At 35.7% G+C, this 23,806-nt stretch overlaps 1 protein-coding gene across 1 annotated transcript; it reads left to right on the plus strand.

Moving 5' to 3' along the window:
* The first annotated feature begins 305 nt into the window (after positions 1-305).
* Positions 306-2,983, plus strand: LOC131076608 (leucine-rich repeat receptor protein kinase EMS1-like). Its single transcript, XM_059220406.1, has 2 exons — positions 306-2,210; positions 2,262-2,983. The coding sequence occupies exons 1-2, from the start codon at positions 323-325 to the stop codon at positions 2,780-2,782; spliced, it is 2,409 nt and encodes an 802-aa protein (XP_059076389.1). The 5' UTR covers positions 306-322; the 3' UTR covers positions 2,783-2,983.
* Positions 2,984-23,806: the final 20,823 nt, after the last annotated feature.

The raw sequence follows: 23,806 nt of genomic DNA on the forward strand, positions 1-23,806 counted from the left end.
TAAACTGGAAATCACCGGTCGATTTGTCGGCATAGTGGGCCAGCAGGTCCGCTATTTATGTTGTGGATGGTGCTTTCATCATAGCTGTGTCTCGCTTTCTTTGAATTGAAGTTGTTTTTACACAATGCAACTTTGGATTAAGAGAACTGAGGACTATCATTCGACGATACAGCAGTCAAAAGTAAACAGTGGAAGACGTGTAAAATGAGTAGACGGAGTGCCTGTGCTGGCAGTTTCGTAAACCACAAGGAGTATCCTTGCTATAAAAGAAATACACGAGAGTGCAGAGTACGAGCCCTCTGCGTCGTGCGTGGTGGTCACAATGGCGTTTTGCACGAATAGTTTGTGTATGCACATTTGCCTCTCTTTCCTCTACTCTGCTTTGTTGTCTATAGTTTTAAATGTGTCTGTCCATGGATGTCTCCCCAATGAATCCAGAGTGCTTCTCAGCCTTAAGGCTGCCTTTGACACTCCTGCAATGCTAAACCTTTGGGAGAGAGATGACTGTTGTGAATGGAGAGGTGTCGTCTGCAATGAAAACGAATTGGGTGGACATGTTAGAAACTTGGACCTTAGTTCCTGGGGATTTATATCAAAAGATATTCCACCTCAACTTGGAAATTTGACTTCTTTGCGTTATTTATACCTTCAAGGAAACCAACTAGAAGGTCCCATCCCATCTCGCTTGGATTTACTCATCAATCTTATTGAATTAGATCTTAGTGGCAACAGTCTCAGTGGTCCAATCCCTCCTTCTCTAGGCAATCTCCTGTCCCTAAAAAGATTAAATCTTTCCAAAAACCAGATGAGTGGAGACATTCCCTTGTCATTTGCTCAATTGTCTTCACTTGTCAGTCTCGATCTGAGTAACAACCAATTGAATGGAACTATTCCTTCCTTGCTCACGCTACCATCTTCTATGCAAACATTTTTGCTCTCCAACAACAGCATGACAGGAACAGTTTCAGATCAAGTGCTCTTGCGCCATAGTTCAAGCTTGGAAGAATTGGACTTGTCTTATAGTGGGTTGAATATCAACATTGAATCGACGCCTTGGATTCCGCCTTTCCAGCTGAAGACCTTGAAATTGGGAGGCTGCAAGATTGGAGGTCCAATTCCCAGTTGGATTTCAACTCAATTTGAACTTGAGCATATGGGTATATCAGACGCTAATCTTGTGGAAGATATTCCATCTTGGCTATGGGAATTTTCACCGGAATTGCGGAGTTTGAACCTATCAAACAATCATTTGGAGGGTCCTCTCACTGTTTCTTCAATCCCACTTCCACTGCAGTCGTTGGATCTGTCTGTAAATGAACTGAATGGCCCATTATTGCTAGATATTCCTATACCTGAACAAAAATTTAGTTTGGAGAAGCTTTTACTTGCAGACAACAAGATCGAAGGACCTATAACAGCTTCATTAGGGACCATGACATCTTTGTATATTCTAGATTTGTCAAATAATCAGCTAAGAGGCAATATCCCTGATAGTTTGGGTAATTTGACATTGCTAACAGTGCTGCGTTTGGAGAGTAACCATTTAAACGGAGAGATCCCTGCCTGCCTGACCAATCTCTCAGACCTTGTAATGCTCAACCTGGCAAGTAATGAATTGGAGGGTCATATTCCTAAGGAGCTTGGAAATTTAGCAGGACTTGCATCTCTCCATCTTGAAAAGAACAATCTGCAAGGACTTCTTCCTCTGTCTTTAGCACAACTTTCAAATCTGCAGGTGATTGACGTCGGAGAAAACAATTTGACAGGAAACATTCCATCTTGGATTGGCAACCGTTCAAGTCTACTAGTTCTTATGATGAGATCAAACAATTTCAAAGGCAAACTACCTCCACAGATCGGCAAACTAACGGAGCTTTTTATCCTCGACCTTTCTTCTAATCTTTTGTATGGGGAAATCCCAAATACCTACTTAAATTTGGCAGCCATGGTCGTTGTAAATGAAGATATGTCCGTGGTTGGAGAAGACCGTCATGCTCCCTCAGCTCGCCGCGTTGGTCGTTGTGGTGCTCGTAGTCATAATGCTCATAAACATGATGCTAAAGATGGTTATGATCATTGTGGAACTGACGCAGATTATGTATATGGAAGTGCAGATTATGTATATGGAAAGGAAGACACAAAATACTATAGAGAAGCCTTAGATCTAATTACCAAGGGGTCAGAATGGCATTACGCTTATGTCTTATCAGGTATGACATGCATTGATTTGTCAAACAACAGATCATAGGGCCATCTTCCAGCGAAAATTGGAAATCTAAAAGGCTTGATGTTTCTAAATCTTTCTCGGAACAGTTTCAATGGGGACATTCCAGGTAGCATGGGCAACCTGAGTCAGTTGGAATCGCTGGACCTCTCTCTCAACAAATTTTCAGGAAAAATTCCATTCCAGCTTGGTTCTCTGGATTATTTGGGATATTTAAATATGTCTTACAACAATCTGTCAGGGGTGATACCACAGCAAGGTTCTCATATGATAACATTTGATAAATCAGCATTTTGGGGAAATCCAAATCTGCGGGGATGCCCTGTGGAAAGTTGGAAGTGTTCTCCACCTCATTCACCACTGTCTCCTCCTACAATTGATGTCAAGGAAGAGGCAAAGGAAGGATTTTCATGGTATGAGCTGAGCATGGGATGGTCAGTTGCAGCAGGATTTTTTGCCGTGGTGTTGGTGCTCACTTTCAAAGTGAATTGGAGAAAGACGACCTTTGATCAGATGGACAGAGCTATAACATTTCTGTTGGGGGAGCGCACTAACTGACAGTAAGGATATGGTATTTTGCGTTCATTGTAATGAATGCATGATGTTTTACATTTCTTAACGGTGCATCTGGACTAGGCATACATAGTATTTTGCTACCAAAGTAGTAAAACTTGTGTTTCCATATCTTAGCACGTCTTTAGGATTAGACATTGGGGATGTATTTTTTTTATTGTTATAAATATTTTAATGTTAAGACAATCTTGCACGGCATCTACCATTAATGCATTTTATCTTGTTCATTTTTAACAAAAGTTTTGAGTATTCTAAGATATATTTTTGAGAGATGTTATTTTTAAAATATTGTAATGATTATTTTTAAATTTTAGTTTTATATATAAAAAGAGATGTATTTGTCAAATAAAATCTATATTTATTTTGATTTTTGAGTATTCTAAGATATATTTATGAGGTATTAATTTTAAAATATTGTAATGATGTCCAAGGGGTTGAACTTAGTTGGTTAAAGCATTGAGTTCTCAATGTGGAGACCCAAGTTCAACTCCCATGAGGGACACCTTTGTGTAGAATTCTAAGTTGTGACTCTTGGTCTTCCATTGACCCTTAGTCTTCCAATTGTTGTTTCTAGTGAGCAAAAATGAACATTGTGATTCTATGATACTTAATACAAAATATTGTAATGATTATTTTTAAATTTTAGTTTAATATATAAAAAAGGATGCATTTGTCAAATAAAATCTATATTTATATTTGACTTTTGAATATTAGTTGTTATATAGAAAAAAATTTAAAGGGTAATGTGGTGATTTTTTTTAATAAAGATTTTGTGTTGGTTGTATGATAAAAATGATTTCTAAATTAAAGACTATGAGAACCAAACAATTTAAAACTAGATTAAGAAAGAATGGCAATAAGTTGAGTTTTCAAGGGATGCCCTGTGGAAAGCTGGAAGTGTTCTCCCCGTCATTCAAGTCAAGGAAGAGGCAAAGGAAGGATTTTCATGTTACGAGTTGAGTATTGGATGGTCAATTGCAGCAGGATTTTTTGCCGTGGTGTTGGTTCTCACTTTCAAAGTGAATTGGAAAAGGAAGACCTTTGATCAGATGGACAGGTTACAACATTTGTGTTGGGGGAGCGCACTAACTGGCGGTGTTGAAGTTAGACAGCAAGGATATGGTATTTTGCTTTCATTGTAATGAATGCATACTGTTTACATTTTCTAACGATGCATCTGGACTAGGCATACATAGTATTTTGCTACCAATGTAGTAAAACTTGTGTTTCGATATCTTAGCACGTCCTTAGGAATAGACAGTGGGGATGTATTTTTTTTTTATAGTTAAAATATTTTAATGTTAAGACAGTCTTGCACAGCATCTACAATGCATTTTTAACAAAGTTTCAAGTATTCTAAGATATATTTATCAGGTATTATTTTAAAAATATTGTAATGATTATTTTAAAATTTTAATTTAATATATAAAAAAGTATGTATGTGTCAAATAAAAGTTATATTTATTTTGATTCTTGAATATTGAATTTTGATTTTTTTAAAAGGAGTTTGTTGGTTGTTATATAGAAAATTTTTTTAAGGGTAATATGGTGATTTTTTTAATAAAGATTTTGTGGTGGTTATATAATAAAAATGATTTCTATAAGAAAAAAATTAAAGATTATGAGAACCAAAACAATTTAAAACTACATTAAGAAAGAATTGCAATAAGTTGAGTTTTCAAGGGGTGCCTTAAAACATAATTCTTTTTGCCAAATGAAGAGATGGACAAGGGAATATGACTATGTGGGTAATTTTTTTTCCAAGCCATTCTAGAATAAAATGTCAAACAATAACTCTAATTTTCTTTATACCTTCATTATTGAGCTACTTGAGAGTAACCTCACTAATAATGAGAATGCGATGGTTCAATGCTTCAAATTTAGAAAGCTCAAGGTCAACTTGTTCCTATTTGTTAATGTATGTAAAATTATTATAATGGTAAAAAACATACCTTCATTGCATTTGACAATTTAATTTTGTTCTTAGTTCTAGCTAATGACTTATTCATTTATATTACATTATAAATGGTGTACTTTTTGTATAGTTAGGGTAACATAATTAGCCTTTCTTGCAGCTAGCCCTATATTTCTGGGTGGAAGAAAAAAATGTGTCACACATGTAGGTCAAATAAAAAGATGAAAAATGAAAATCTACAATAAAAGTGTCAAGGTTTCATATAATGGTTCTTCAATAGAAGACTTTTAAATAAAATTTCATCAATAATTGTGTCACAACATGGAACCCCATGATGAGTGGCTTTTGATCTAATGGGGTTTCATTGAACCCCTTTGATCTAACCTCTTTACAAAACTATATAGGATGGGATAGTGAGTGAAATATTCAAAGGAGGTTAGAGTTTTGGTGGCTCAATAAAATCCCCTTAGATTGAACCTAATTGTGTAATTCCCTTATGGTATCATGTTTCTTTCCATTTGATTAGATAATAACCAAAACTAAAAAACAAAGGTTGCAACTTTATCACCAATCTATGTGAATGGAACCCAAACAATAGCAACTATAGAGACCAAATGAGAAGAACAAGATTCTAAAGTAGAGAAACTATTTTTTATGTTTATGTCAAAATATCTTTTACAACAAAACTTGTTACATAGAAATCACTTCAAACTATCTACTGATACATTTTTAGAGATTCTATATATGTTTAATATCTAGAGCTATTGTGTAATTGGCATCCACAGTTATGACTAATGATCTTCTACTCACACATTTTTTGTTGTTGTGCTCTCTATTCTTACTAAAATAAATTATCCTTGTGTCTTGCACCCTAACTGTTTACTTCTCATCTTTTCTTTCCTTTTAATTTCCATTTCAATTCACCTACCATAATAAATTTCCCCTCCAAAAATTTAACCACTATTCAAAAATCAAATTTGGACATCAAAATAGAGCCCCCCAAAGTTAAATGTTCTTCCTCCTTAATCTTCAACCTTTTTCATGCTCATTCTATACTTATAGAGATAAAAAAAAATTGTTCTAGAGCTCTATTATAGATTGACCATTCTAGAGTTCTTCCAATCTCACTTTTCAAATATCACCTTTTAAAGCTCTTCCTGAACTCACTATTTTGAGACCACCTTTTAGAGATTTCAAATGTCAACCTTACAAGAGCTCAACTTATGAAGCTTCTAGATCTCTATTATGCATGACTTATAGAGCTAACTATGAAGACTCTAGACATTTTTCCACTATATCCATGATTCCCAAAATAATTCTCAAGCTCTCTAAACTATCTCTTGTGAGTGGCTTAATAAAACTGATTGCAAGCTAATGCTTAGACCTACAATATTAAACTTTAATTTATTCATATTCTACCAACTCTCTCATGAAATGGTACTTGCTCTCTATGCGCTTTCTTCATCTATGGAAGAGTGGATTCTTTGTCAAAGATATTGATGAGATATTTTAATAAAATTTGGTTATATCATCTTCTTGTTCTTCTTTAAAACCTACTGGTGTAGGAGCACCAAGTTTTCCCTAGAAGTGATTATGGACCATTTTAGTTATTTTGTTGAAATTTATGTAATAAGGCCATGATAAGGATATTTGAATTCTTTTTGTGTTGAATAAGGTCCTAAGGACCCATTACATCCTTTGAATACACATTGTAATGCAATTTGTGCCATTGAGGTCATGTAAGCCTATAAAGACATCAGGGGTCAAACAAGGTCAAATTGTGAATTTTGATGCAATAAGGTTGTATTTGTGTGTCTAAGGTCAAAATTGATGGTTTATAGTCATCTAGGGTCAGTGGGTTGAGTTTTACTTCATAAACTGCAAAAATGCAAAAGTTGCATTGCAATTTTGCAACTTTGCAAAAATTGTCAATGCAAAAAGTGTATGAAAGGTGGTTTAAGGTTAGATAAATTTCAAAAGTCAGTTATGAACATTGGAAGGAAGCTAAAATATATATATACCTCTATTTCCATGACCAAGGGGTTAGTTGGATGATGTAATGAAGCACAATAAATGAAAATTTAAGTTTTACCCTGTATTTTCTGAGTTTTCACACATTGCAGTCTCTTATTTTGTATTTTTCTCTATGAAATAATTCTCTCATGTTTCAATATGTACTAACTTGGTTTCCTTGTTTTTTTCATTGCAACACTCAAGTTTGTGACATGGCTTCACCACCTCCTGTGGATTCTATAAGTCTAGTGGTTGGATCGGGCATTAATAGGTCGATCTTTTGGTGCAATGCTAACCACACATGTAACAAGTGGTATCAGAGCTTGGTCATAGGTTCAAACCCCTCACTTACATTGGGGGGGGGGGGGGGTGGGGATTTTTGCAAGGTTTTTGCCCATGGTCTCCTTGTGTTGTGCAACAAAGTACTCGGGTTTATGACATGGCTTAACTACCTTCTATGGATTCTATAAATCTAGTGGTTGTATGGGACATTCACAGGTCGATCTTTTGGTGCAATGGAAACCAAACTTGTAACATATCCAGAATTGGTCATTGATTGGATGTGAAAGGGGCTTGAATCCCCTCCATTTTGTCATTGGTTTCATTTAATTTCATTCTAGTTTGAGCAAGTTGTCATAATTTTGGTGAAATTTGTCATAAATCAGGCTAGGGTTTATAACAGTACAAATGAAATGTAAAACCTCACTTTCCACCCTTACAAAAGCCCAAAAATGGATAGAAAGTTATATTTTATTTTGTTGTTTCATTTTGTAATGGTTATAAGTCCCGATGATAATTTGGACACGTGCTGAGGATGACACAAAGTCTGATTTTGTGTCTTAGACTACTAATTACAACAAGATTGGAGTTGTTGGGTGGATATAAGAGTCAAAGTGATCTATGAAGGTTAGAGGAAGGTAGTAAGGGGTGTGAGGGGTTATTGCAGACCCTTTCCAAGGCATTTTGGCCATTGGTGGATCAGATTAACCATTATTAATATGATTGTCCTAAATTGAGCCTATGGTTCTCCTAAACGACTAGTGGATTGAGATATTATGAATAAGATGCAAAGAGTGGATTTGATGAGTGAGAAACAATTGGAAAAGTTGTGCGGAGACATTTAGAGACCCTTTGAGGTGTTAAAAAGTCCTAGTGGGAGGAGAGGACCCTATTTTATATGATTGTCCTAAGTATTTGTGATTGTCACAAGAAGACAACGTTGTTACTGTAGCTAGCTTTTGGCCTTTAAATTGGATGGAAGGGTGAAGAGTAGTGGTTTATCCATGTTGAGGAGAAGTAATTTCAAAAGCATCTAGATTTCCCTTGATTTCATGAACATCCTTTGGATATGTGTGTTGTGCCTATGGATAGTTTGGAGACCTATTAGGAGTGGATTTTGTGTGAGTGGAGTTTTGAGGGTTTGGTGTGGTTTAGGGGTTGGAGAGCCTCAAGCTGGCCTTGGGAAAGTTGATTAAGCCTAAAATAATGTGTATCAATGGTTGGATGAGGGTTAAGAAGCATGAGTGCACTTTTGGGGTATTGAAGCCTTGTGAGCACCTATTGACCATGTGAGGGATCTTGAAGGTTCATGAAGGGTAATCACCTATTTGAGTAGGTGAGTTGGGAGAAAGATCTCCCCTACTTTGTGTGTTGGTTGGAAGCTCTGCATCACCTACTAGGATCATCAATAGTCAAATATCTTGACATGCTACTACATTTGATGCTATATACTAAGTTTTTGTTGTAGAAAGAGAAAATATCAGTTATTTCTTGGATGCCCAATAAATGGATCTTGAATCCAAATAGAACCCATATCTCAATGTGCTCTACATATCATGTACACTTCTCACCAAATTAATATTATTATATCTATCTAGCCCAAAATTATATGTTATTGTATATAAAACACCATATCTTAGTAAACCTAATTTTGTCATTCCAAACTCACTTATCATGGTTTCTTTGAAATCAATAATGAGAAAATCATCATTTTCCATAAAAACTAATTCATTTACATGTACAAGATAATAATTGAAATAATAGCATTTCTTACCTTGATATAGTGATTGGACTCACCATCACTTTTGATAAATCCATTTCTCAAAAAATATAATTTAATCATGTTACACCATGCTCAAGGTACTTGTTTCAGTCCATAAAGAGCTTTCTCTAGAATATAAACTTTATTTTATTATCTTGGAATGTCACAACCAAGAGTTTGTTCAATTTATATATAAATTTCTTCTTTTAGTCTTCCATTTAGGAAGGAAAATTTCACATCCATAATTAGAGCATATATTTCATCATAATTTATTCCTTGATTTTTTTTGTATCCTTTAAAAACTATCCTTTTTTATGCCTTTCTATTCTTTCTTCACCATCACTCTTGGTCTTACAGACACATTTCACTCCAATCACTTGTTTTCCCATAGATAAATTAGTTAGTGGAACTATGTTTTATTTCTCTCTTTTACCTCTATTTCCTCATCCAAGACCTCACACTATTTCCTTCTTGTATAGATTCCTCAAAATAAATTGGATCACTATAAGAAGATAATGAAAAAATTTAAATTTGCATCTTATTCATCATCATTCCTTTCATTTTAATAAATCTTTCTTAATATTTTCATTATTTTTATCTTTAGGAGGTGAGACTTGTATTTAAACTCTTACTACTAGGGCTACTTAACTATGTAAGAATCTTTGAAGCTAAAATTTTTGGGTCCTAGAGCTGTTTAGAGAACTATGAAAATATTGTAGGTGATCTTTTGAAGCTAACAATTGGACTCCATACCTATTAAATATGTGTCTTTCTACTCTTCATTTCCTTTTTCATCATAAATGGGTACCTATAGTGAAATGACTGAGGAGGTATCTATGGTGTCATCACATGAATCATTCTATATAATTCAACATCCTTTTTTATTACTATTTACTTAGTAGTAGGGGAATACAACTTATATGCCTTGTATTATTTATTGTAGCCTACAAAGATGCACTTTTCACCTTTATAATGTAACCTTTATCATTATGTTTTGACACAAATCCATATTTCATTCACCCAAACACTCTAAGGTATTCCACATACTATTTGTACTTTTTCCATGCCTCTTATGAAATTTTTTCATGCACAACCTTTGTAAGAGATATATTTATCAAATAAATTGGTGTTTCTATAGCATAATTGTGACTTTCATTTTGGAGTCCCCTGGCTTCAAACATACTTTGTTTAAAATCTACAATAGTCCCATTCTTTCTCTTTACTACTCTATTTTACTATGAAGTGCAACTCATTGTCAACTCCTTTTTTATTGCTTCATTCCTACAAGAAATTAAAAATTCATTGGAGGTATACTCTCCCCCTCTATCTCACCTAAGGACCTGAATAAATTTTCCTCTTTCCTTCTTAACATGGGCCTTAAATACCTTAATATTCTCAAAGGCTTTAGACTTGTGCTTCAAGAAGTAGAACCATCTCTTCTAATTGTAATCATAAAATAATTATGGTTTTCTATTGTTATATTTATGTAGTTGCACACAATTTTATATGTATCAAATCTAATGGTTCTCTTACACTTCTAAAGTTCACTAATTATAAGGTTTTCCTATGCTACTTGCCTAAAATATAGACTTCACATTTTCCATAAGGAGGTCTACCCCTCTCATTTGAAACCTAACTTTTCCAAGAGGTGAAATTACACTCTAACAAATTCAAGTGAACAGGCAATCATTCATCCATCAAGCATTGGAGCAGAAGTAAAGTCAAGTTTGTGCATTCAAGATGGAATCCATGATCAATCTTATTTGAAGGCATTTTACAAGACATCCTAATTTCCTTGGATGAGGATCAAACACAACTTTATCAAAGTATATTTCAATTATTAGCACTTTTGTTTCAAATTTGACCTTTCCCTCAAACGGAAAGCATTTTGTAGCAATTTCCATTTCAATTTATATTTCAATTTCAAGTTTAATTCCAAAACCGAGGTTTGACCTAAGGCAAACCCCTATCCCCAACATTTGAAATCCCTCTCTTTCTATGTGTAGGAAATATATGTAGGAGTTGTACTCGAGAATTACGGTAGAGTCGATAGTGATGAATAGGTTTATCTTTTGAAGGAGGGAAATTCGAAGGACCAAGGCGAACCTACATGACCTGGTCTTGAAAAATTAGTCCAAACTTATGGGAATAGGTTCTAAACATATTTTTTTGCTTAGATCTTAGTTTGTGGATTTGTGGAATTTATGTAGCAATCATGTTTTTACAATTGACTTCAATTATTCATACTTTTACCCTAATTTCACAACTATCTTCTAATTTTCAACTAAGAAAGATGGTAATAATCAACAACCAATGAATCCAATAAGAATTTTAGCCCTTTCCCTATTTGGATTGTGGCTAGATTTATTGGGTTCACTCCTCTTTCAATGTATTGGGTTAATTTGGTTAATTTAGTGGTTTTATTATCATAAACCCTAATTCCTGATTTTACACCCAAAATAGTTATCATTTTTTCATATTATAAAATCCTAATTTCTAACAACATATTGCTTCTATTTCATGTTATGTGCAATTGATGCTTGTTTTTAAGAGATCAACCACTAGTAATTGAAGTGTTCAAGTACTTCTAGGACAAAAATAGGTGTAAGGCTTACTGGTATAGTGCACACATCACATTTATTATAGATTTCAAATGTCACACACACACACATTCTCAAACAATATAATTCATGTCTATGGATCAAACAAGTTAAAATTTTAGAGGGGCAAAATTTTATAAATTGAAACAAAGATTTAATAAATTATTTCCATTCAATATAATAAATATGATTAGATTTTTCTCACTATAGTTATTAGGCACATAGTTTATTAAATTAGTTTGTTGCTTATTTTATTATCTTTTACCTTATGTATAATCATAGTAGATATTTTGTATTTTCTCTCTTATTTGCATTTAACTACTATAACATTATAAACTTGGGTAAAATTAAATCATAATAATTTAGTATAACATTGAGAGGCTTTATGTTAAAATTAGTTATTGCATTCATTTTTGTAAATTTTCTCTACTCATTCTGAATTTCTCTAATGCTTTTGATTTTTCTCTTAGAAAAGTAACCCACATCATTCTAGAATAGTCATCAATTAGCAACATAAAATATATGTCTCCCTGGAAACTTCTTATCCTAGTAGAACCACATAAGTCGGTATGCACAAGATCTAATAATCCATTAGATGTATACATTATGCTCTTGAATGAAATTCTTGTTTTCTTTCCCATTTGACATTCTTTACACATCGGATTAGAAGGCTTCACAATTTTAGGCAAATCTCTAACAGCTTGAGTAGAACTGATCTTAATCATAGAATCAAAATGAACATGATACATTCTCCTATGCCACAACCAACTTTCATCATTCTAAGCAATCACGCAACTTTAATCACCAGCATTCAAATGAAAGATATTACATTTAGTCTTAGTTCCTGATGCAATCTCTATACCTGAGGCATTTAGAATCTTACATCTACCATTCTTGAATTATGAATCGTATCTCTTATCAACCATCTATCCAACACTCAAAAGATTATGCTTCAAAACTTCAACATATAAGACATCATTAGTATTATTCTTACCATCAAGAGAAGTAGAACCTCTAGCACGGATCACACAAGCTTTATCATCTCCAAATCTCACTAACCCACCATCATACCTTTCCATATTCACAACTTTCCTTTATCACTAGTCATATGATGTGAACAATCACTGTCAATTACCCATTCATATTTTTCTTCAATCTTAGTAGCAAGGGATTTCTCCTCAACAATGTAGCTTGTAGGATTAGGGTATGTGAAAGATCAAGGGGGGCCAAAAAGTGGCAATAGAGAAAAAAATGCGCTTTCAACCTTTCCAAACATGCCAAAATCTGCTTTGACTTTTTGTTTGGGTCGGGCGAAATTTGAATTTGGTTTGGTAATACCAAACTAAATCGGATATCTGATTTGTGATGTCACTATTGTGATGTCACCATTGTGATGTCAGTAATGTGATATCATACTTTTCAAATCGGATATCCGATTTTATCAACATAAAAAATATAGTTTAGTAAAATTGCCATAACTTTTGCATTTCTTATCAAAATTTTGATTTTTTATAGGCGTTGGAAAGGTAATTCATAGACCTATCAAATGGATGATTTATTTTGATTATTTTATAGACCAAAAATTAATTATAATCATTTAAATTTAGTCCTTCAATTTTAAAACTTTAAATACTCACAAATTTTGCATACAAAGTCTCAGTTTTTTTTCCTATCACCTCCTTTATCTATCACTTGTCTGTCTATACTTATATAATATATTTTATTTATCTCTTTGTTCTCTACTTATGTCACTTATTTTCTCATTCCATGTAAATAAATAAATTCCCAAGTTATATGCATCTCTACATATATCTCCATCTTTCTATTCATATCTCTTCCTCTCCCACTCCATCATTGTCACTCCTTATTTCTATATTTCTCTCTAATAATCTCTCTCCTCTCTATTTATCTCCCTCCTTTACCTTATCCTACCTATACTTAGATATTACTTGTCTCTATCACCTCCTTTCTCTCCCTATCTTGCCCCCCCTCTCTCTATATCCATATAGATCTATCTTCATGTATATTTATATTTCATTATCTCTAAATCTCACTTATCCACTCCATCTCTCCCTCCATTTATCTTACTCTCTCTATCATGTTCTATCCATATCTATCTCTATCTCCATCTTCACATCTCCATCTCTTTCCCTATCAATATCTCTTTTTATATGTTCCTCTATCTTTATATATATTCCTCTATACATGATTAATCTACTTCTCTGTCTCTTCCTCTATCACCCTCTTGAAGTATCTTTCCCTTTCTCTACTTTTATCTCTTTATTTACTCGATCTTTATATATCTTTTGCTCTCTCCCCACATCCTTCTCTATAGTGCCTTTATATATCTTTGTATCTTCCTATTTTTCTCTCTCCCTCTTTATTTATCCCTATATATAATCTTTATCTCTCTTTCTCACTCTCTTGCAATATCTATATATCTCTATCTATCAATAATTATCTACCTTTATATCTCTCTATCTCTTCCTTTTTTTATCTCTCTCTTTACCCCTCTTTGTCCATTTTTCTCCATCTCTTCATCTATTTATATTTGTCTTTACCTCTCTCTTTCTCTATATCTATTCACCTCCCTCTCCCTTTATCTTCATCTTTTATCTCTATCTTCCTCTCTCTTTTTCAATATCTAGATATGTCTACCTCTTTCTATCCATCCTTGTCCTTTAGTTTTTCTCCCTCTCACTTCATACTCCTTAATATCTATATCTATATTTATGTTCTTGTCCTTTAGTTCTTTTCCCTCTCTTTAGTTCTTCATCTCTCTTCACCTTTATATCTCTCCTTATTTGAAAATTAGTATATATGGTCTCCTAAGGGGTTATATCGTGTCCTAAGGGGTCATAGAACATCATATGACCCCTTAGGACACAATATGACCCCTAACAACACCATATGGTCTCCTAAGGGGTCATATGGTGTCATAAGGGGTCATAAAACACCATATGACCCCTTAAGATACAATAAGACCCCTAATGACACCATATGGTTTCCTAAGGGGTCATAAGACACCAAATGACCCCTTAGGACACCATACAACCCCTAATGATACAATGCGGCATCCTAAAGGGTCATATTGTGTCCTAAGCAGTCATAGGACACCATATGACCCCTTAGGACACCATACGACCCATAGCACCATATAGTGTCCCAAGGGGTCATATGGTGTCTTAAGGGGTCAAAGAATGTCATATGACCAATTAGGACACAATACGACTCATGACGACACCTAAGGGGCCATATAGTGTCATAAGGGGTCATAGGACACCATATGACCCCTTATAACACCATACAATCCCTTACAACACCATATGGTGTCCTAAGGGGTCATATAACACCATATGACCCCTTATAACACAAGAAGACCCATAACGACATGATATGGTGTCCTTAGGGGTCATATGGTGTCAGGAGACACCATATGACCCCTTAGGACACAATATGACCCCTAACGATACCTAAAGGGTCATATGGTGTCCTAAGGGGTTATATGATGTCCTAGGAACATTTAGGACATAATATGACCCCTTAGCACACCATACAACCCCTAATGACACCATATGGTGTCCTAAGGGGTCGTAGGACACCATATGACCCGTTATGACACAATATGACCCCTAACAATGCCTAAGGGGTCATAGTGTGTCCTAAGAGGTCATAGGACATCATATGACCCCTAACGACACTATATGGTGTCTTAAGGGGTCATATTGTGTCCTAAAGGTTCATAGGAGACTATATGACCTGTAACAACAGAAAATGACACCTAACGATACCTAAGGGGTCATATGGTGTTCTAAGGGGTCATAGGACACAATATGACCCCTTAGCACACCATACAACCCATAATGAGACCATATGGTGTCATAAGGGGTCATAGAACACCATATGACCCCTTAGGACACAATACGATGCATACTGATACTATATGGTGTCCTAAGGGGTCATAGGACACCATATGACCCCTTAGAAGACCATATGACCCATAACAACATAATATGGTGTCCTAGAGGGTCATAGAACACCATACGACCCCTTAGAACACCATATGGCCCATAACGATGCCATCTAGTGTCTGAAGGGGTCATAAGACACAATATTACCCCTTAGGACATAATATGACCCCTAATGATGTCATATAGTGTCCCAATGGGTCATAGGACACCATATGAGCCCTTAGGACACCATACGACATCATACCACCCTTTATGACACCATATGGTGTCCTAAGGGGTCATATGTTGTCTTAAGGTGTCATAGAACACCATATGACCCCTTAGGAGACCATACAATGCATAATGACACTATATGGTGTCCTAAGGGGTCATAAGATACCATATGACCCCTTAGAGGACCATACAACCCATAACAACATAATATGGTGTCTTAGAGGGTCATAGAACACCATATGATCCCTTATAACACCATAAGGCCCATAATGACACCATGTGTTGTCTTAAGGGGTCATAGGACACCATTTGACCCCTTAGCACACCATATGACCCCCAATGACACCATATGGTGTCCTAAGGAGTCATATGGTGTCCTAAGGGATCATTGAACACCATATGACCCCTTAGGACACCATTCGATACATAATGATACTATATGGTGTCCTAAGGGGTCATAGGACACCATATGACCCCTTAGAGTACTATACAACCCATAACAACATAATATGGTTTCTTAGAGGGTAATAGAACACCATATGACCTTTTAGAACACCATACGACCCATAACGACACCATGTGGTGGCTTAAGGGGTCATAATACATAATATTACCCATTAGGACATAATATGACCCCTAACAACATCATATAGTGTCCTAAGGGGTCATAGGACACCATATGATCGCTTAGGACACCATACAACCCCTTGCAACACCATACCACCCTTTACAACACCACATGGTTTCCTAAGGGGTCATATGGTATCCTAATGGGTCATATAACACCATATCACCCCTTAGAACACAAGAAGACCCATAACCACATGATATGGTGTCCTAAGGGGTCATATGGTGTCATCAGACACCATATGACTCCTTAGGACACAATATGACCCCTAACGATACCTAAGGGGTCATATGGTGTCCTAAGGGGTTATATGATGTCCTAGGAACCTTTAGAACAAAATATGACCCTTTAGCACACCATACAACCCCTAACGACACCATATGGTGTCCTAAGGGGTTGTAGGACACCATATAACCCGTTAGGACATAATATGACCCCTAACAACACCTAAGGGGTTATATTATTTCCTTAGGGGTCATAGGACACCATATGACCCCTAAGGACCCTTTATGGTGTACTAAGGGGTCATATTGTGTGCTAAGGGGTCATAGGACACCATATGACCCCTTAGCACTCCATACGAACCCTAATGACACCATATGGTTTCCTAAGGGATCATATGGTGTCCTAAGGGGTCATATAACACCATATGACAACTTAGGACACCATACGACACATAATGACACCATATGGTGTCCTAAGGGGTCACATGGTGTCCTAAGGGGTCATAGGACACTATATGACTCCTTAAAAGACCATACGACCCATAACAACATAATATGATGTCCTAGAGGGTCATAGAATACCATATGACCCCTTAGAACACCATACGACATATAACGACACAATGTGGTGTCTTAAGGGGTCATAAGACACAATATGACCCCTTAGGACATAATATGACCCCTAACAACATTATATAGTGTCCTAAGGGGTCATACAAAACCATATGACCCCATAAAAAACCATATAACCCCTCAGAACACCATACGACCCTTTACGACACCATATGGTGTCCTAAGGTGTCATATGGTATCCTAAGGGGTCATATAAAACCGTATGACCCCTTAGAACACCATATAACCCCTTAGAACATAAGAAGACCCATAACGACACGATATGGCATCCTAAGAGGTCATATGGTGTCTTGAGACACCATATGACCCCTTAGGACATAATATGACCCCTAACGATATCTAAGGGGTCATATGGTGTCCTGAGAGGTTATGTGATGTCCTAGGAATCTTTAGGATACAATATGACCCCTTAGCACACCATACAATCCCAAACGACACCATATGGTGTCCTAAGGGGTCGTAGGACACTATATGACCCGTTAGGACACAATATGACCCCTAACAACACCTAAGGGGTCATATTATGTCCTAAGGGGTCATAAGACATCACATGACCCCTAACAATACAAAATGACACCTAATGATACCTAAGGGGTCATATGGTGTTATAAACATTCATAAGACACCATATGACCCCTTGGCACACCATACCACCCTTAATGACACCATATGGTGTCCTAAGCGGTCATAGAACACTATATGACCCCTTAGGAAACCATACGACGCATAATGAAACCATATGGTGTCCTAAGGGGTCATAGGACACCACATGACCCCTTAGGAGACCATACGACCCATAACAACATAAAATTGGTGTTCTAAGGGGTCATAGAACACCATATGACCCCTTAGAAGACCATACGACCCATAATGACACCATGTGGTGTCCTAAGGGGTCATAAGACACAATATGACCCCTTAGGACATAATATGTCCACTAACAACATCATATAGTGTCCTAAGGGGTCATAGGACATCGTATGACCCCTTAGGACATAAAATAACCCTAATGACACTTAAGGGGTCATAGGACACCATACGACACATAACAACACTAAATGGTATCTAAGGGGTCATATGGTGTCCTAAGGTGTCATAAGACACCATAAGACCCATAGCACCATATTGTCTCCAATCATATGGTGTCCTAAGGGGTCATACGACACCATATGACCCATTAGGACACAATAAGACCCCTGATGACACCTAATGGGTCATATATTGTCGTAAGGGTTCATAGGACACCATATGACCCCTCAGGACACCATACGACTCCTTGCGATACCATATGGTGTCCCAAGGTATCATATGGTATCCTAAGGGGTCAAATAATGTCCTAAGGGATCATATGGTGTCATAAGGGGTTTTAGGACACCATATGACCCCTTAGGACACCATAAGATCCATAACAACACCATATGATGTCCTAAGGGGTCATATGGTGTCCTAAAAGGGTCATGTGACACCATATGACCTCTTAGGATATAGTATGAGCTCTAACAAAACCTAATGGATCATATGGTGTCTAAGGGGTCATACGATGTCTTGCGACCCCTTAGGATACAATATGACCCCTTAGCACACCATACAACCCCCAACGACACCATCTGACCCATTCAGACACAATATGACTCCTAACAATACCTAAGGGGTCATAGGATACCATATGACCCCTTAACACACCATACGACTTGTAATGACACCATATGGTGTCCTAAAGGCTCATAGAACACCATATGACCCCTTAGGACACCATAAGACTTATAACAACATCATATGGTGTCCTAAAGGTTCATGAGACACCATATGACCCTTTAGGACACCATATTCTCTCTCACATTATTTCTTTTCCTCAATTACCCTCGATCTCATCTCTCCTTCTATGGGTTTATAGATACTTCCCTCTCCCCCTCTACCCACCCCCTAATTACTCTCTAAGTCTCTCTTCACCTTTGTCCCCATCTCTCTTCTCTCTTTGTTGATACTTTCCCCTCTCCCCCTCTCCTCCTATCCCCTAATAATCTCAAACTCTCCCTCTCATTCTCTCTTCACTGCAATCAACCCCTCCCTCTCTCTCTTCGCCTTCCACCTAATTACCTATAGCTCTCTCTCACACACACTCTCTCTTCCCCCCAATTAATCTCTCCTTCTCACCTCTCTCCCCCTCTCCTTTTTTTGATACTTCCCTATGCCTCTCCTTGTCTCCTTCTCACCTCTCTCCCCCTCTAGATCTTAGGGAAGAGAGAATGACATAGAGGAGGAAATTATGAAGAGGTAGAAATATAAGCACATTGTAGAGCTTGAGAGATTTAATGAGGTATTCATTAATAGTTAGAGATATAGGTCTAGAGAGAGATGTATAAATATGGACAAAAGAGAGGGAGGAAGAAACAAATAGGTGGTGTGATAGGTTTAGGAGAGAGAGGTGGAGAAAGGAACAAACATAGGTAACATGGTTTATCAAAATTTATCGCACTCAATAAAATTCATAACTTTTCTATTATTAAGTAATTACTTATTTAGTTTATTTTGAGATGATTGTTACAAAAATTCATGCAATAGGGAAATCATATGAAAAAGTCATGAGTTTTTTATGTTTCAAAAATGAAGGATGAATTTAAATGGATTATAATTACTTTTTAAAACAAATAATTGAAAATATACCTATTCTATATCATAGAGCTCTTAATTACCTTTCCAACGCCTGTAAAAATCAAAATTTTGAAATAAAACGCAAAAGTTATGCCCAATTTACTAAAATATATTTTTTTTATTTTTTCAAAAATCGGATATCCGATTTTATCAAATAAAATCGGATATCCGATTTTATCAAATAAAATCCGATATCCGATTTTATCCGATATACGATTTTAAAACATAAAATTTTCCCTCCATATTTTGGTTTGGGTTTGCTTTGGGATTTGGCTTGGAAGTGACAAGCCTGGAAAGTCAACTGAAAAAACGTGTTTTTCAGTATTCCTTGATTTTCCAGAATTTACACTGGTGGTTGACGACTTTTTTTATGGCCAAAATTGATAAAATGAAAAGGGTTTTTTAAGGACGTTCTCATCTTTCCAACAATATAAGGCTTGTCTTATTTTGACTTTAATAAATAATTATTATTTATTTTCTAATTGAATTCTGACAAAAGTCCTGATTGATAGACTGATTGAAAAATACTCATAACTTTCAAACCACATAACATTTTTTGAATCTGAAAAATGTGTCACATCCTATGCTTCGTCTACTATAGGGAAAAATTAAAAAAAATTGAATTTCATAAGGTTTTGACCAAGTTAAGGTGGTCAGACATAGGAGTTTCTAAATTTTTAAAAAGCTGTAGTAAAAAATTCATAAATAATTATTTACTTTATAAAAAATTATAAAAAAATATGTGTCACATCCGGACATGAGTCTAATGCTTATATTATAAATCTTATAAAAAAAAATAATTATTTGATTGTGTTTAGGGTGGTCAGACATACACCTACTTCTTATCTTTTTCTTGAAATTTTTGTACCACTGCATTGAAATTTGAAATTTTCATCAAATAGAATTTTTTTTTTTCAAAAAACAACTAGTAACTTAGAAACTACATTCAATTTTGTATAGATTATCTTGTTACATATTTTTAAAATAATGTTCATAACTTATTCAATTTTTCATGTCAAGTTGCAAAACTCTGATTTTTTGAAATTTCATTGCCACTTAAGGCCCTGTTTTGGCACACCATTATCCTGCACATATCCATCAATAGGTGCCTGATTATCTTCCTTGATAGCAATGAATACAATCTCATCTTCATAATTTACTTTCTTAGACTCATCATCTATAACACCTTCATCAGAAACATAATAACATTTCTTTTGATATTTGTACTTTTGGTTAGGCTTATAAGACTTGTCATACTTCTCATGTCTATCATACTTGTCATGCCTATCATGCTTATCATACTTTGACATTCTCTTAGGACACCTAAAAGAAAAATGTCCTATCTTATTACATGAAAACAATTTTAAAGGTAACTTTCCCTTATACTTACCAACACCCTTAGGTAATCTCTGACCAATCAATGCTTCAAGCTCTTCCAATTCTCTTTCTTTCTCTTCAATCTCTCTTCTTTCTTTTTCAAATCTAGAAATCCTACATGAACTCTCTCCCGGATCATACTTTTTTCTTCCTGAATATAGATTCTCTAAATGCAGTCTCAGTCTTACCATGTGATTCTCCAAGTTCACTCAGCTCAAAATCAACAATCTTTCCAACCAACATGTCTCTAGTCATAGTAGTCATAGTCTAGATCTCATCAATTGCAGCGACATTATGTTTATAAGAAGGAGGCAAAGATCTCAACACCTTAGGAAAAATTTCATCCTCATCAAGGATTCCACCAGCATATCTAATGTTTAGGACAAGTTCATTCACCTAAGCAATAAAGGATATAATGCTTTCATCTTCACTCATTTTCAGCATTTCATACTTCTCTTTTAAGCTCTATAATTTAGCCACTTTCACCTGTTTATCTCCTTCATACAAGGTCTCTAATTTCTTGCAAATCTCATGATCATTCTGCAATCCCATCATATTAGTCACTTATGAATCTGTCAAGGCACTCAACAATGCTTCTTTAGGTCTTACGTTATGTTCAACATCCTTGATCTCTGGTGTAGGAGCACCTAGGCTACCATCAAGCCTCTTTAAGGCAAATTTTGAATCTTTTGTGTTTTGAAGTGTGAAAGCTGTAATAAGGCCTTGAAAGGCCATATAAGATGAAATAAGACCATATATGTTGTAATAAGGTCATTGAGATCAATAGTTTATATGTTGAGTCCTAATGGGGGCCATGTTGGCACATATTGAGAAAATTGGCCTAATGTGGGAAATATGCATCAATAGGTCAAATATGATCTTTGATGATGTCGATGGATCTATTTGGATATATTTGTGTCATTTTTGAGCCATAGAAGTCATAGGTTGGGTCTAGGATTAAAAATTGCCAAAGTTGCCAATATTGTCAAAAATAAAAATTGTAAAGGTAATTTTTGTTGCATGGTTGGAAGTTAATTTGTTCAAAAAGTTTGAAAAGTAGTTATGGACATTGGAAAGACTTGGGTGGCCTTTAAATAATCCCTTCCTCGAATCATGGAGGGGTTGGATGCATTGGGGTGATATGTATCAAGAAGAAAATCAATTAAATCTTTGACTTTTCTACATTTTCTTGTGTTCGCAGGTGTAACAGTCTGAAATACTAAAGTTTTCAAAATAGTAATAAATCAATTTGCTTCGAAAGATGATTGAATATGATGAAGGTGTGAATCCACTGACATTTTCTTTTTGTCTCGTTCCATTTCATTTATTCTTGAGAGAGATATCTTATTTTTTTGTAAAGACTGTTGGAAACCCTCATTAGCGTAACCTGAGACAGTCAAAAATATCTTTGGGTCTTTTGCCACGTTGAATAAGGAAAGTCAAAAATGTAGAGAGACCCTTGTAAACATGTATTTTTCTTTTCTTTTCAGTGCAGGGCTCCATGATGTGGAAATCACGTGTAAGAGGGTTGAAATTTACCTTTTTTTTTTCTTGAGTCTCAGTCCGCCATAACAGTGAGTTAAGGGAGTATGATGAATGTAAGTGCAGAGCTGGTCCTTGAAGGATTAAAAGGAGGAAATTACGGGTGTTGGGAGGTGTCAAAACATGTCTCAATGGTTGTCAAGCCAAGGTGAGAAAACAAACATGAAGAGTTTATGATTATCTTAAACCTTTGAGTTGGTTGTCACAGGTAGACAGTGTGTTGAAAATCACCGTATTTACATAATTAGAAGTGGATTTGATGTTAGTTTGAGTGAGAAGGGTGTGATAGGGTGGATTCCCATCATCATAGGTTGTATTTTAAGGGTGGTAAAAAATAATAGTTCATTCAATCATGACTGTCCTTGTCTACCACATGATTGTCCCAAAACATGTGAAGATTGTCCTAAAAGCAGTGTACTGATTGTGAATAAAAATTAACCATGTTGGGTTGGTTGGGTGAGTATAGAGTCAATATTAACGGTGTTATGAAGTCCTTTAAAATGGTGAGTAGTTACTTGTCTTGAGAGTTGAGACAATGCACAATTGGTAGACCTATTCGAAATGGTTCTTGTGTGAATAGAACTTAGTGGTTTAGGTGTGACTTGGTTGTTGGAAGTCCTTAATATGGACTTGGACAAGGTGTACAAAACTAGTCCAAGATATATCAATGGTTGAAGAGATGTTAAGAAGCATAAGTGTGGTTTTGATATATTGTACCTTGTGAGGAGTCCTGTGAGTTTTAGAGGGTTACCACCTTATTGTGTAGGTGAGTTGGGAGAAATATCTCCCCTATTGGTTGAGTTCCTTGGATGCTCTGCATCAAAGTGGTATCAAAGCAATGAAGTAGATTCTTGAAGGGAGTTTGAGTAGTTTAAGGCAATATGCCTACAAAAAGTGGATTAGTGGTTGCTAGGGAATTGAAAGCCCTAAAAGAGAAGGTTGCAGTCTTAGAAGCTAGAGATGGGAGAAGAAGAACCAATGAAGTTGAGAGTGATCAAGAAGGATAAGAGAGTGAGAACGAAGCCCCTCAAGAGGTAGAGTTGGATCCAGAGGAAGCAAGGATATTTAAGCCCTTGAAGGCAGTGAAGGAAGGTGACCACAAAGCAAAGGCACATCTACTAATGTATGGTGGTAAATTGGATGGTGAAGAACTCATAGATTGGATTGGAGCATTGGAAAATTACTTTGAATGTGAAGAAG

This window comes from Cryptomeria japonica, chromosome 5 (genome assembly GCF_030272615.1).
Source record: "Cryptomeria japonica chromosome 5, Sugi_1.0, whole genome shotgun sequence".
Taxonomy (NCBI): Eukaryota; Viridiplantae; Streptophyta; class Pinopsida; order Cupressales; family Cupressaceae; genus Cryptomeria; species Cryptomeria japonica.